The sequence below is a fragment of the Penicillium angulare genome (genome assembly GCF_028827245.1).
Source record: "Penicillium angulare strain IBT 27051 chromosome Unknown utg000012l_segment0_segment0, whole genome shotgun sequence".
NCBI lineage: Eukaryota > Fungi > Ascomycota > Eurotiomycetes > Eurotiales > Aspergillaceae > Penicillium > Penicillium angulare.
The window spans coordinates 1,160,257-1,174,471 of record NW_026623171.1 but is presented as its reverse complement, the minus strand read 5'-3'; the positions used below and the strand labels follow the sequence as shown (position 1 = coordinate 1,174,471).

Below are 14,215 nucleotides of genomic sequence, written 5' to 3'. Positions count from 1 at the left end.
AAATATCAAACTCGAATATCTAGATCTTTAGGTCTGTGTTGGTAGAATCTCGCCTCCAACTAAAGATCAATATTAGCTCAGGAGGTATAAAGAGATGCTCAAAATCGCTCTTTGATACCCCAAGATTGGGTTGGGTTTGACAATTTCTTTGTGCTCGTGAATCGGTTCATCAACTTCAAATTTCAAAGCTATACCCTACGCCGAAGCTGCATGTGTTTCCATAAACAGTCCAGAGAATAAGTATCTGCCAACCTTTCGATAGGACCCTATGCAAGTAGTCCCCAATATAATATAAGCTTGACCATTCAAGCTGATACTGAGGATGATTGCTTCCGTGTTTGTAGCCCTGGACAATAAGAATAACCAGCATAAGAAGTCTAATATATTGATCTGGAACAGCCCTCTACGTTCAAAATTGCAAAATAATTCTCCGAGAAGAGCTAAGATTTTCTGTCTAGAATAATCCAAGAGCTACTATTATTCTGCTACTATTCTGAGTCTGGGCCATTTATCTCCATGCATCTACTAATTCATCTCATAGTATGCATTATCACAGGTGCCTCGTCTGGAATTGGGAGATCTACCGCTCTTGCTTTTGCTCGGGAAGATGCTGCGCTTGTTGTCTGTGGTGATATTCGCCGTGCGCCAGCTGGATGACCAACCTTGCCAGTACTGTCGCCTTGAGAGAGGCTCGAGCGGGACGTAAGTATCACCCAACGATGCATCTTAAGAAATACCACTGGAATGAGAAAGATAAAGGATGGTACCAGCGAGATAGGGAAAGCAGCAGTTTTTCTGGCTAGTTATGAGTCTGCATGTACATGGAGAGTTTGCGGTCCACCTTTGGTATTCAAATGGAACATTGGAGACTAGATATCTTTACACACGAAAAGGCGTATGACTCTCTTGGGGGGCCTTGAAGTTTGAAGTACTACTTAGAAATTGACCAGTCATCAATACTTCCAAGGCTTGATATTCAACCTTAGAAGTTTCACCCACTTTGAATAAAAAAGTATGTATCAACATCTCTACATACAGGGTTTAATTTTCATTTAGTTTTATGTCATAGTATGAGAAGCTGGTAATGTCCCATGGAAATCTCGTAATTGGATATCTTTTTGTTTTGTTGCTATTTTGTATTACGATTTGTCCCAAGTTTGGAGAGTATGTTGCGTATTTAGACACGACAAATATTTCATACCTTGCGGCATTTACTCTTCACCGGTGGTCTTCTTCTTCTTGTTCTTGTTCTTCTTGTTGCCGGTAGAGCGAGCAATGGGTTGCTCGAGGATCTTGAGGATTTCCTCGTCTTCGATCTTCTTGTCGGACTTGAACTGCTCAAAATCGGGGGCGGCGGGGGCAGCGAGCTTGGTAATACCGTTCTTGGTGATGGCTGCAATATCATCAGTGACTATTCTTTATATAACGTGTCGTATTCAAAAACTTACCAATGGTACTCAGAACACGAGAGACAGGGGAGTTGTCAGCCTCGCCGGCAGGCTCGTACTGGCGCAGAACACCACCACGAACACACTCAACGACACCAACCTTGGCGGCCTTCTCATCCTCGAGTTGGCGCAAGCTGAAGGGGAAGGTACCGAACTTCTTGACGACCTCGGAAAGAGTTTGGCGGGAGCTGGGACGCTTCAGGCCGTAGGTGGTGGTAGTACGGCGGTGCAGAGTGGCGCGGTGGTCGAGGTTCTTGACCTTTCCGGATCCCAAGCTGAGACCGACCTCAACACCCCAAACTTCACCAATCTCAGGGACACCCTCACCACGGACACCGTTGCCAGGGGTCAGAATGATCTTCTTGGTACCCTCAATCTCGTTACGGTCGAACTGCCAGCTAGTGGTGTTCTCGACGACCTTGCAGTCGTAAGCCTTGGCGACCTTCTCGAGCAGGTCGGACATCTGGGCCTGGGTGGGAGGCTTCTTGGCAGCGGCCTTAGCCTTCTCCTCGTCGGTACCCTGGGCAAGCAAACCGGAAGGAACCATCAAGCGGAGCAGAAGCTCGTTGGCGTAGTGAGTAGCGACAATCAGGTCAGCCTCACGTCCAGTGACAACCTCCTTGGGAGAATCCTTCTTGGCAATAACAACCATGTCACAGACGATAGTTCCGAATCCATCGATCTGAGCACCCAGCTGGATCTTGACGATCTCACCGGCCTTCAGAGCAATCTCGGCCTCGGCGGCGTCAGACTTGAGGGGGGTGTAGGGGGTGACATAAGAGCTGGGAGAGACAGTGGTAGGATGAGAGACACCTTTTCACTTTCGTTAGACTTCATTTATCATACAAGTGCCTTTCGGGGGAGATCGAAGAAAAATTAGAAGAACCCACCCTTAGCGATTTTCTTGCCCTTGTAGACCTTGGCGATCTCCTCGTCGAGCAGCTGATCACCCTTCTCGCAGATATCGACGATCTTCTCGCCCTCGACACACAGAGCTATTGATGTATATTAGTATACAGAAATATATGGAGAAGGAGTGGGGTGTAACATACCGATGACAGCGTCCAGAACTTTGTGTGAAATCCCCGCAGCGGTCTTGTACTTGGTCAAGGTATCAGGGTTGTTGAGGGTATAATCTAGCAAAGAAAAAGAGCTCAATTAGCTTTGTTGCCATCTACCAGAGTAGGTAGTGTTGTCTTGTAGCCCGCCAAAGCTCTCCAGCTTGTCAGACAAGGATGCCCACAAACGTCAGAGCTTTAGCGGGAGAAGTAGCATTATACGTACCAACCTCGGGCGCTTGAGCTTCGGCCATTGTGAAAGAAGTTGACCTCGCAGGAAATCAAGAGAATCAACGAGACGGGTTGGTAGAGAAAGTAGACTCGAAATCCACGTAAAACAGAGAAAGAATGGGTCGAGAACAAGTCGTGTGCAGCGAATGAAGCGTTTAGCGGTTAGCCGTGGTGGGGGGGGACTTGTTGCAGCCTTATGATTCAGGCATCCGTAGGGTTACGGACACAAAGACGTCATGGTTTGGGATGGCCACGGGACCTTGAGCTTAACCCCGCTTTTTTGCCCAGCTCAAAGACCTTTTTGTGACAGGTTTGAATATAAATAGTAATAATAGCATATTTGAGAGTTTCCGTTATGTACATGCATTCTCAAAAAATGATTGTGATGAGGGTTATATGCCTCCCATACTGTCACATGGATTCCCCAATATTAGAGGTTTACTACATGGCGTATAAATATGCCATGCTGTATACAGTCAGTTAGCTTCCTTTCATGCCACTATCCGTGTTCACATACTCCCCTAGATCGTAGGTTCATACCACATAAGGTTGTTTGAAAGTCACAAGGTTCAGCCAGGGCCGAGAACAACCTTCCGGAGGCCCTACTAGTTGGCTGCCCCCGCACCACCCCTCGCTTCTCCTCATGGTTTCATTCTTTGAATGACATACCCTTCTTTGACCCGAATATCTTTCATATCCGACTAGTCCTTACTCGGACCCCATTCCAAACTTTGGTCATCCTCACATTTAGCTTCTACCGAACAACTATCAAGCCCGGAAATGAGATCCACTCCAACGCTCCCGATTCGAGTACTGACACATAACATTCGCTATGCAACAAACTCTCCATTCAAAGGGGAACGAACCTGGGCTGAACGCAGGCAAGGCCTCTTGAATGAGTTGGAATACCATTCCCGGTATTGCAATGAGACGTTCATCTGTCTGCAGGAGGTTCTTCATAATCAGCTTGAGGATATTCGTGCTGGGTTAAACCCATCCAAGGCATCATTGACCCAGAAATGGGCATATATCGGTGTTGGCCGGGACGATGGATCCCAGGCCGGTGAATATTCCCCCATATTCTATCAACCAGCAATTTGGGAGCTGCAGCATTGGGAAACAGTGTGGCTCTCGGAGACTCCGTCCAAGCCCTCCAAAAGTTGGGATGCAGCCTCTATTCGCATTGTCACCATCGGAATATTCAGCCATCGTGAAGCGGGAAATACTGTCCTCGCCCTGAACACACACCTTGACGATCAAGGGTCTCGCTCACGCCTCGAGGCGGCACGCATCATCATCTCTAAGATCCATGAATACCAGCAGGGACAATTCGGTCCTTTGATTTCGGGAACATTCTTATCCGGAGATTTGAATAGCGAAGAAAGACAGGAAGCATATTCAGAATTGACGGAGGCGGGTGGTCTGCAGGATACTTGCAAGTCAGTAGCTGCTCCAGGGCTGCGGTATGGCAATAGCAATACATTCACCGGCTTTGGCTACGGGAAAGAGCCACCTAAACGTATTGACTTCATCTTGTTGGACACAGAGAAAACACAGCCATGGAAAGTTGACGGGTATTCGGTCATACCTAACAGATTTGATGATGGAGTATATAACTCAGACCACTGCGCTGTAGTTGCGGACCTTACGTTGATAGGTTAGCATATATATAAACGAGGCACGAGCGTCGATGTTGTTATAATAAACATTTGAAATAAAGAAAAATTACATGTCAAAGCTTCTGTATTTGTCTGCTAGTGCGATACAAATCAGATTATCAGACTGTATACGCATACGCATAAGTATTTCTTCAATCATCTATGAATAAATACCTCCAGGGCTATTGTAAGTTAAGTTAACTAGTTAACCAGGCACATCAGTTCATGCCTGAATTTGCAGGCAAGAAGGACCTCAAAATCAGACTAAATCACATGACTTCCACATACCTTTGGATCAGTCTAGGTGCTGCCCCATATCCAGCCATAAAATTGGTGAGTATACAGTCAATAAACGTAAAATATGGCCCCTTCCCTGAATTTGAATTTCATCTAGCCTAAAGACTTGCTGTCGTTGATGTGGAAGGGTGCGCCGAGGCGAGTCCTTGCTTTTTGCCCGGGAGCGGACATCTCGTAATCCTCCCCTTTGAACTGAACTTCTCTCACACCCGCGCCCTAAGGAACCGCCACCACAGCCTCCGCATTATCGGAGCACATTAATAGGGCAAACCATATTGATTAGCGTGCAAAGAGCTCTGGCTAGCTGGTTTCCGACTCCAAGACCAATAGGTCCCTACTTGCTTTGCCCGCTCTTGCGCCTGTGACGGAGTCAGAGCACAATCGGCATCCCACCCCCCTTCGGCTCCGGTATGTTGTCTACTTGTCATGAGCTTCACTATTGACTATTTTGTATCAATGGCTTCATATTCTATTATTCCTTATACTATGATTCTCTGGAGGGAGCTTGCCTCTCAAGCTATGCGCCCGTCGCGACACGTTAATGGATCGGCGTTGCATCAAGCCAAGCTGACCGCGCAGTCGCGACAAGAATTGAAAAGTCACCCAAGCCAAGCATATGAAAGGTCGCTGACATTTTCGGAACGCGTTTCTAGGATTTTAGTCAATGATGCTCCCGTGATTGGCCTTCAGTTATTACCGTCGCGTTGAGTGCCACTACCACGTATATTACCCATCGAGTGACACCGAGCGCCCATCCTCTACCAACCTAAAAATTCATTATGCCGTCTCCTGTGTCTGCGAGTGGCTCCGTGGCTCCAGATCAATCACCTACCGGTTCCCAACTTGGCATTCAAAATGGCTCTGGTGGGTCTGATACTGGAGCTGGAGTAGACTCCGCCGGATTAGGGGTGCAACCATCGACCAACGGCCAGGCAAACGATATAACTGAGGATGGCAAGCAGAATGTCAAATCAACGTTGCCAACGTCCGGTGCGTCTGCGGATTCTGCCGGTGATGCCCATGGCACGCCCCAATCAAATGGTACCACTAGTTCCGCGCAGAGTCGAAAACGGTCTCGCGACGGATCTGTTATTCAGCCCAGTGATGTCACGGGGGAAATGGTTGTCAGGACACGCGAAACTCCCGTAGAGAAGATTTTGCTAGAAAACTATGTCAACCGGGAGTTTGAGTATTCAGCTGCGACTGCTTGGCATAATCCAAGCCAAGAGCTTCAACGAGAGAAACGAGCTGAGCGTGATTTCTACCTCCAACTACGACGCGAGAACCAAACAAACCCAGCCGCATTGTTTGGTGTAGGTTATGAAGGATTTGGAAACCCACGCACGGATTTGCGAAACCATGCGCCCCAGCTCTTGTACCCATCCAATCGGCGCCGGCCCGGAAATCGAAAGACCAGGGAGTTGCGAGTTCCACGCCGGGACATGAAGGTGCAAAATGAGCAGATAGAGGATTTAGTACCCATTCGTCTGGACATTGACTGGGAGAAGGTCAAGATCCGCGATACCTTTACTTGGAACCTACACGATCGTGTTGTTTCACCCGATCTTTTTGCTGAGAAGCTAGTTGAAGATCTTGGCCTTGCTTTGGAAACATCTGCTCCTCTGTTGCGTCAGATTTCCCAGAACATCCAGGAGCAATTGATGGACTATTACCCACAAATTTACATGCACGAGGAGGCCCTCGACCCACAACTTCCCTACACTGCCTACCGAAATGATGAGATGCGAATCTTGATCAAGCTGAACATTACCATCGGTCAACATACCCTTATTGATCAATTTGAATGGGACATCAATGACCCGCAAAATTCCCCCGAAGAGTTTGCACTCCATATGACCAATGACCTTTCTCTCTCTGGCGAATTTACCACCGCTATCGCCCACTCCATTCGAGAGCAATCTCAGCTATTCACTAAGTCGCTCTACATTGTCGCTCATCCATTCGATGGCCGCCCTATCGAAGATCCTGATCTTAGCGCCTCCTTCCTCCAAACACCTGTATCCTCAGCGTTCCGACCCTACCAAGCTGCTAAGGAACATACGCCTTATCTTTATGAATTGAACGAGGCAGATCTCGAAAGAACCGAAATATCCATCTCTCGGGAGCAGCGTCGCCAGAAACGGTCCATAAATCGTCGTGGTGGCCCTGCTCTACCGGATCTAAAGGATCGCCAACGAACGATTAGGACATTGATTGTTTCGACGGTCATTCCGAACTCGGCAACATCTATGGAAGAAAGTAATGTGATCAAACGTACAGGTTCTAGCCGTCGTCGCGGAGTAGTTGGACAACGGGATGATGAATCTGATGACTTTGAAAGTGATGACTCGGATGAAGGCTCACCGGCTATTGGGCCACACTTGTCTCAGGGCACCGCTCGTACAAGGGGTATGAGAGGAGCTGCTAAGGAGGCCCATGCGGCTCTTCGTGCTGGTTTGGGACAGTCCGAAACTCCAGAGCCGATACTACACGAACCTCGGGCATCTTCTCGACGACAACAGTATCGAGAAGAGAGTATAGAAGAGCCAGAAAAGTTGGTTCTGAGGCTCAAATTACCACGAGACAAATTACTTTCTCTACGAAACGGACAACGAATTGCCTCTGCAGCTCAATATTCTGCACCAGCCAGCTCTATGCAGCCGAGCCCTATGGCACCTCCTTCCGATAAGCAAGGGCGACCCCTTGGACAAAATCCCCCTCGACCTCAGCAAACTGGCGCTGTCGACGCGCCAAATCCTCCTCAGCACGGTGTTCCCGGTGTGAGTAGATACTGATTCTTCATTTTTGTTTTGGTCTCTGGCTGACCGTGTGCGTTTCCAGCCCCCACCTCCCAGCTGGCTCGTGGCCGGCCTCCAAGGGCTTAAACAGGCCCACCCAAATGACTCATTTGAGGGCGTGATGCGTTATTCCGCTGTCGACATGGAAACTTTAGTTCCCGTAACAAATACCAACAACCTACAGCCAGGGCAGAAAATCAAATATCAATATTTACCTCGAATCCGCTGCCATGACTGCCCTGGCAAGCTGTATACACCGGGTCCTGGCATGACAGTCGACAACTTTGAGGTTCATCTTCGAAACCGGCAACACAAAGAACGTGTCGAAGAACGTATTTCGAAGGCTGGCAACACCCCAGCCAACCCTAACCTTGGCAACGCTAGCCCTGCCCCTGGGGCTCAAACCTCTGCTAGTGCGAGCCCTGCCCTTGGCGTGATGGCGAACCCTATTGCGTCGCCATCTCCTGCCAACGTGCCCTAGTCTGAAGTCATACGTTTCTTCATTGACGAAGTCATGACTACGACGTCTGCGCGAAATGTTCTGGCCGCACCCTTTTCTTACCTCTTTTTACATTCGAATTTCTGTATTTTTTATGGGTGACAACATCACCAGATCCAAAATCTTTTCTGGCTCTAGTCCAAAGAGCTTTGGCGCTTTCTGCCTCTTTCATGTCTGTGTGTCATGTCTGTGTGTTGTATAGAACTTTTTTCTCTTCCACACCCAGTGTTCTCTGTGTCAGAGCGAATCAACTAGTGTGTATTCAGATCGAATATGAGATCTGTGGAGTTATCATCAGGGCGCTTGCTTTCTTCTTCAACTTTCTCATTTGAATGTAATAGTTTAGCGGGTTTGATTGTACGGTCAAGTAAATAAGAACGCTTTTTTCTCTACTTTTTTACCTCTCTACTTAGTAAATTTGAGAATTCTCGACCATTCAAAAAATAAAACAAATTGAAATAAGACCACTCATCATGATTATATCCCTTTTTATTTCCTATTTGTCCAGAAATTTCCACTGACTTCATCAACCTCAATTTTCAAGCTGGATTCTTCTTTGATTTCTTCAAGTGATAGATCTGATCAAGTCAAACGAATCCAAAGCCCCATATTTCACCACATGCCCGGCAACTCTTCCTCTAGACTGTCCAAAGGCTCCCAGTTGCGCCCCGACCAGCTCCAACTTCTCTGTTGACGTTCATTCAATATCCCCGGGTCTTTCTGATCATTTGTCCATACCGATCCCCCAACGGTGGTCCTGTGCTGTGAGTCCAATATATGCTGGTAAAGGGGACATTTCAGGAACCCGTCAACGCGCCATAACGGATTTCGGAGTGGTATCAATCCAGATAGACCAGAACTCCAAGTGAATGTGCCTGCCTCTACCATTCGCACGCTGTGTATCTGATTTTTGCTTTTTTGGCGGATTTTCACCTGAACACTGGTCAGGTGCATCAGACCAGATTCTAGTTCGTAAATGGCGTTGCGTTGTTCCTCATTCAGATCAAAGATCAGCATCCCTTCCACGGTTGACTTTGTATCGGACGACTCTATGATCACTGGGGTGCTGGATTTCTTGAACTGATATAGCTGGCACCCAAATAATGTTGCTTTCGTCATGGTTGTATGAATTTGGCACCGCTGGTCGATATCCGTGTAGTATTTGAGGACGGTAGGAAGCATCAAGACTCCGTACACAAAGCGTGGGGAGCTCCCCGGTCGTTGTAGAGACAGGGTGATCTCGTTTTCAGGAATGATGTTCTTCATGGAGAGTTTGAAATCCATTGGATAAGACGGGCTGGGATCCATTTCCTTGAAGCAAGCACCCCGAAATGCGAAATCAGTTGTCAGAAAGTGAAGGTTCGGAAGACTTTGAAGAAGTGAGACAGGAGTGTCGTAGGTGGAGCCGGGTGCTTTACTGATGTGAAAGATTAAGAAGAATGGTTTGGTAAGTCTCCATAGATTGATAGAATAAGGTGGGCGACTTAACTCAGGCAAAGCTGGAGATTCACCAAAATTCTCACACCCATAGCGCGGGAATTAATTGTCTTGGGATTGCCTGGCGATGAATTCAGATTCTGTCGATCTAGATTCAAATAAATGATGATGATCTTGATTGACGTCCGGGGAGGTGAATTTGACATTAGTCTATTCCCTCAGGTCTTCCATGATGTACTCAGGTGTTAGTAGGTAAGGTATTGTACATAAAGTTCTTCCCACTAGTATAACAGCAACATCCTGTACTATACAACGGTATATAACAGTATTGCAGATAAATTCTAGCTGTGTATATATCTTAGCTAAAGACCCTGGCTGTTTTAAGTAAATAAGATTCAAGTTGTTGGTGTTACACTGCGAACGATACAGAGTATAGAAGATTCTGGCTAGTGATTAGTTCCTATATTAACTGAATACCAAGTTATACTGTGGAGCAACCTGAGGGGCAATCTGGGCAATCTGAGCACTTTGAATCTTTTATATATTCTCTCTGTTTATTAGCTTTTGTATTCAACCTGGACATTAGTAATATTTGAAGCCTTGCAAACATTTTGATTGTAATTTGAGCTTCCAAGGTTGATAAACTCAAAATTGGTGGAGATACATTAGTTTTAATTATTGATGTTTATTACATACAAATTTTGATTTTCCGACCATTCAGAAACTTAGGACCTTGTAGTATACTCAAAGGGAGACAAAGTCTATCTAATTGAGGTAGTACCATAGATCACAATGAAAGTATCGGTTTTCTCTAGATAGTACTAATTAGTACTATAGTCGTTTAAAAGAAAAGAATTCTTTTCCATTAGAATCAGTATGATTCTCTGTAGATCCATACCTTGCGGGCATTACCATGTCCAGGACCATTATCGGAATCTAAGAGAACAAAGTGCAAGCTTGCGCGAAGCACTTCATCGGAAAGAACAAGAAATTCAGCGCACCGATGACACAATCAATGGGGTCTATGTTGAAGCCATCTCCTCCAACATCGATGACCGATTCTCCATGAGGCTTACATGTGGCCATTTGCCGATGCAGTCCGCGCGGGGGTGGCATCAGTTATGTGTAGCTACAACCGTGTCAATCAGACCTACGTGTGTGAAAATGAGCGCCTGATAAAGGATTATCTCAAAACAGAGCTTGGGTTTCGAGGCTATGTCATGTCGGACTGGTTCGCCACACATTCCGAACGCTGGCCGGGACATGAATATGCCTGGCTATATTACGGAAGAAAACCCGACGACATCCTACTTTGGTACCAATCTGAGAACAGCAGTTCAGAATGGGAGCATTACCAACACCCGCCTTGATGACATGCTTCGACGTGTGCTCACACCATATTACTATCTAGAGCAGGACGCGGCATCATATCCTACGCCTGATCCATCAACTGAGTATGTCCTCGGTACCACATACGGCATCGATATGGGGCTCGATCTCCCTGCTGGGTGAGATGTGCGCGGAAATCACTCGCGGCTCATCGGAGAGATCGGTGCAGCAGGCACAGTGCTACTCAAGAATGTGAACAACACTCTACCACTCAAGAAACCGAAGGTCATTGGGGTGTTTGGCAATGATGCCGCAGACCTGTCCGTTGGGCTGGACTACACGACCAATTTTGGCACTAGCGCCGTTCCTGAGCTTGGTTTTAAAATCGGCACCATTATGGTTGGCGGAGGATCTGGTGGAGGTCGAGCCTCGTATGTGGTGCCTCTCCTAGACGCCATCAAAGCCAAAGCGAGAAGGATCGGAGCCAGGGCCGTGTACTTGATGGACCATGAAACCATTAGCAATGGATTATTTGAATCCATCTACCCTAGCCTAGATATTTGTTTGGTTTTCCTCAAAACATACTCCCGCGAGGCCGTTGACCGCGGTTCCTATGTGGCTGATTGGACCTCCACTATCGTCGTTGAAGAGGTTTCAGCCAGGTGCCCTGGCAAGACATTGGTTATTACACATTCTGCAGGCCTCAACACTATGCCGTGGGCAACGAACTCCAACATTACGGGAATATTTACCGCTCATCTTCCTGGAGAAGAGACTGGAAACTCAATCGTGGAAATTCTTTGCGGTCACGTCAATCCGTCTGGTAGGCTTCCATATACAATTGCCCAGAATGAGTCGGACTACAATGCCCCAATAGTCAATCTCACTGGCCCCCAGGCGACTGAATCTACTGCTTGGCAGTCAGATTTTGTCGAGGGTTTGATGATGGACTATCGCCACTTCGACAACTCAAATATCACGCCGCTGTATGAATTTGGCTTCGGTTTAAGCTATACCACGTTCGATCTATCTGGAAAGTTAGTTGTTTCCGGGCCCCAGGGAATGTTGTCGAAAAGACCAACACCTCTCACGGGTATGGCGCCACCGGGGGGAAATTCTGATCTCTGGAAGGTAGTCGCAAATGTATCAACCACAGTACAGAACATCGGTGAATTGGCCAGTGCTATTGTGGTCCAACTATATCTATCACTGCCGAGCGACTCAGTACCATCCGGCACTCCAGTCAGGGTATTGAGAGGATTCGAGAAAGTACATCGTCAGGCTGGGCTGGGGAGAAGAAGGCAATCTCATTCAATCTAATTAGAAAATATTTGAGCTCCTGGTGCGTTGAGGCCTAGGATTGGAAGATTCCTAGTGGGGAGTATAATATTACTGTGGGATTCAGTTGGCGACAGCTAATGCAGAGCGCTTCGCTTAGATTATGCTAGTATCTAGGGCTATTTATAGTATTAATTCCGAAGAGGATCTAGTTCAGTCTAATCTTTCAAATAGACTACTGCCTTTACATTAGAAAGAAGGATATCTGGAGAAGCCTATTCTTAGATATATTATAGTGGAAGGGCTACATAACGTCCTACTTACCAAAGCAGTATTTTGTAAGTATATTCGTATAATATTTACTGCTGCTGGATATAGTGAAAGACAACCGACAGTCCACAATATCCGGAATTATCTCGGGAAAAAGGTTAAAGGTGAGTCATACACTTAATATGTCTAATGAAAAGATCGCAATTCCTCAAATCGGCGACTAATTTGATTGCTGAGTTATTTCGAGGAGCTAGTCTCCTCGTCTGGCTGAACATAAAGAGGATCGGTATCAGATCCCTGATAATAGCCATCACACTCCTCTTTGATCAGACGCAGTGTCTCATTTGACAGCCACACATATCTCTCTACCGTGCCTGATCGTGGTTGTATGCTCCCATATACACCTGCTTCCTCATAGTCATCATCCATATCGCCGCGTTGAATTCTATCGAACACAACGTCAATAGACGGCTCCAAATTAAGCTCCAAGCTCCTGCCTATCTCTTCCTTTGGCCCCAGATATTCAAACTCCAACCCCTGTTCCGCTGCACGCTTGTTCAAGTCCTCAAGATAGAATGGATTTTCACTCCGACGTGCCACCTGCAGCAAACTTTCGCGTGGCCTGAGATTAAGCCGTTCGTAAAGCACCTGATCGTTAGATAGGATACAGGCGATAGCAATCTGTGGCCTCATAGATGGACACTTTTCAGCCAGTGCACTAAGGGTATTATGATGAGGCAATAAAGGCCACCAGATTAACCAAGGGCGGCAGTTAGGGTCATCCGTTAGACCAGAGATATCGTTGGTCATAATCCGGCGAGCGTTGATGGCAGTCCTTATCAGGTCACAATCACGCTTATTATCGTCGGCTGGGGTAGAGCCTGGGCGAATGACCCTTTCGGGATGTGTCTCAAGTTGATCGGCCCACCATCTTGCGAACATTGTGTTGTGGTAAATCCCGCGAAGAATAGAGTAAAACTCGTAATCTGTTCTAAGCCTTCGGGGATGCATTAGACGAACATATCGATCGACATTGCCTTCGTATGCGGCCATCTGGGTGATAATATCCTTTTCAAATATAGGAAGATCCAAGGGGAGAGGCATCCAGAGTAGTTTTGCTTCCTCTGGACCCAGTTGTTGGCGAGCTTCATCGACTTCAATCTCCTCGATACCGATGAAGCCGTCCTCTTCAATATCAATATCGTCTGCGGTAGTATTTGGAATATCCTTAGGAGGCGGAAGGCGCTGAGACAAGGCCCATCTGGGCTTCATATCACCATTCAAGAATGCAGGTGTTCCTGGGGTGTCCATGTCAACAGAGCGGGTAAAGTCATTCATGACCGCATATCTTTGTGGCGCCGACAGAATGATTTGATAAATCTCAGAATCTTGTCCGCTCTCTCGGGGATTCCTCGGCGATAGAAACATCAGGTAGAAGATCTAACTCTTTGTAAAGGGTTGTGTACCCTGCTGCCGCGCAGGATCGGCCAACCTGATAACGCATAGATGGATATCGGCGAGCGATTTCGCGATAGGTGTCCTCTCGCGCGAATCCCGGGTACCAGATACAATATGGTTGATGAGATGGGTTTTCAAGATTCGGGATCATGTTACTCATGATAAGCATTGCATTGCGAGCTCGACAGAATGCTGCACCTTGGTCTTCATTGCCAGAGCACAGGGCGGTGACTGACGGACTTGTTGCGAATTCCAGAGACGAGCGGATCCCACGGATTGTCGCGCGGCGATGCCAAGTCGACTCAAGCGTTTCTGGGACTTGTCTGCCTTCTATGGCGGCCTGACATTGATCGATATCGAAACAATCTGAGCTTGACATGTTTGCGTGGGCTAACTGTCATCCAATGCAAGTGACTGATTGAGATTATTGGGCAACTCAGATATGTTGGATTTA

At 47.1% G+C, this 14,215-nt stretch overlaps 8 protein-coding genes across 8 annotated transcripts; 4 read left to right on the top strand and 4 right to left on the bottom strand.

Annotated features, from left to right (window-relative positions):
• Positions 1-1,211: 1,211 nt before the first annotated feature.
• Positions 1,212-2,760, bottom strand: N7478_013094 (curved DNA-binding protein (42 kDa protein); the record flags this gene model as incomplete). The annotated part of the gene is made up of 5 exons (XM_056929304.1): positions 1,212-1,393; positions 1,449-2,261; positions 2,339-2,443; positions 2,501-2,584; positions 2,733-2,760. 5 exons carry the CDS (start codon positions 2,758-2,760, stop codon positions 1,212-1,214), a joined length of 1,212 nt encoding a protein of 403 aa, XP_056772666.1.
• A 757-nt stretch (positions 2,761-3,517) lies between these two features.
• N7478_013093 (endonuclease/exonuclease/phosphatase family protein) lies at positions 3,518-4,399 on the top strand (the record flags this gene model as incomplete). The annotated part of the gene is made up of 1 exon (XM_056929303.1): positions 3,518-4,399. The coding sequence occupies one exon, from the start codon at positions 3,518-3,520 to the stop codon at positions 4,397-4,399; it is 882 nt and encodes a 293-aa protein (XP_056772665.1).
• A 1,072-nt stretch (positions 4,400-5,471) lies between these two features.
• N7478_013092 (SWI/SNF chromatin-remodeling complex subunit SNF5) lies at positions 5,472-7,971 on the top strand (the record flags this gene model as incomplete). Its single annotated transcript, XM_056929302.1, has 2 exons — positions 5,472-7,472; positions 7,534-7,971. The coding sequence occupies 2 exons, from the start codon at positions 5,472-5,474 to the stop codon at positions 7,969-7,971; spliced, it is 2,439 nt and encodes an 812-aa protein (XP_056772664.1).
• A 630-nt stretch (positions 7,972-8,601) lies between these two features.
• N7478_013091 (uncharacterized protein) lies at positions 8,602-9,255 on the bottom strand (the record flags this gene model as incomplete). The annotated part of the gene is made up of 1 exon (XM_056929301.1): positions 8,602-9,255. One exon carries the CDS (start codon positions 9,253-9,255, stop codon positions 8,602-8,604), a length of 654 nt encoding a protein of 217 aa, XP_056772663.1.
• A 1,386-nt stretch (positions 9,256-10,641) lies between these two features.
• N7478_013090 (uncharacterized protein) lies at positions 10,642-10,938 on the top strand (the record flags this gene model as incomplete). The annotated part of the gene is made up of 1 exon (XM_056929300.1): positions 10,642-10,938. The coding sequence occupies one exon, from the start codon at positions 10,642-10,644 to the stop codon at positions 10,936-10,938; it is 297 nt and encodes a 98-aa protein (XP_056772662.1).
• Positions 10,939-11,151: 213 nt separating this feature from the next.
• N7478_013089 (glycoside hydrolase family 3 protein) lies at positions 11,152-12,075 on the top strand (the record flags this gene model as incomplete). Its single annotated transcript, XM_056929299.1, has 1 exon — positions 11,152-12,075. One exon carries the CDS (start codon positions 11,152-11,154, stop codon positions 12,073-12,075), a length of 924 nt encoding a protein of 307 aa, XP_056772661.1.
• A 465-nt stretch (positions 12,076-12,540) lies between these two features.
• On the bottom strand, positions 12,541-13,641 carry N7478_013088 (uncharacterized protein; the record flags this gene model as incomplete). Its single annotated transcript, XM_056929298.1, has 1 exon — positions 12,541-13,641. One exon carries the CDS (start codon positions 13,639-13,641, stop codon positions 12,541-12,543), a length of 1,101 nt encoding a protein of 366 aa, XP_056772660.1.
• A 43-nt stretch (positions 13,642-13,684) lies between these two features.
• On the bottom strand, positions 13,685-14,140 carry N7478_013087 (uncharacterized protein; the record flags this gene model as incomplete). The annotated part of the gene is made up of 1 exon (XM_056929297.1): positions 13,685-14,140. The coding sequence occupies one exon, from the start codon at positions 14,138-14,140 to the stop codon at positions 13,685-13,687; it is 456 nt and encodes a 151-aa protein (XP_056772659.1).
• Positions 14,141-14,215: the final 75 nt, after the last annotated feature.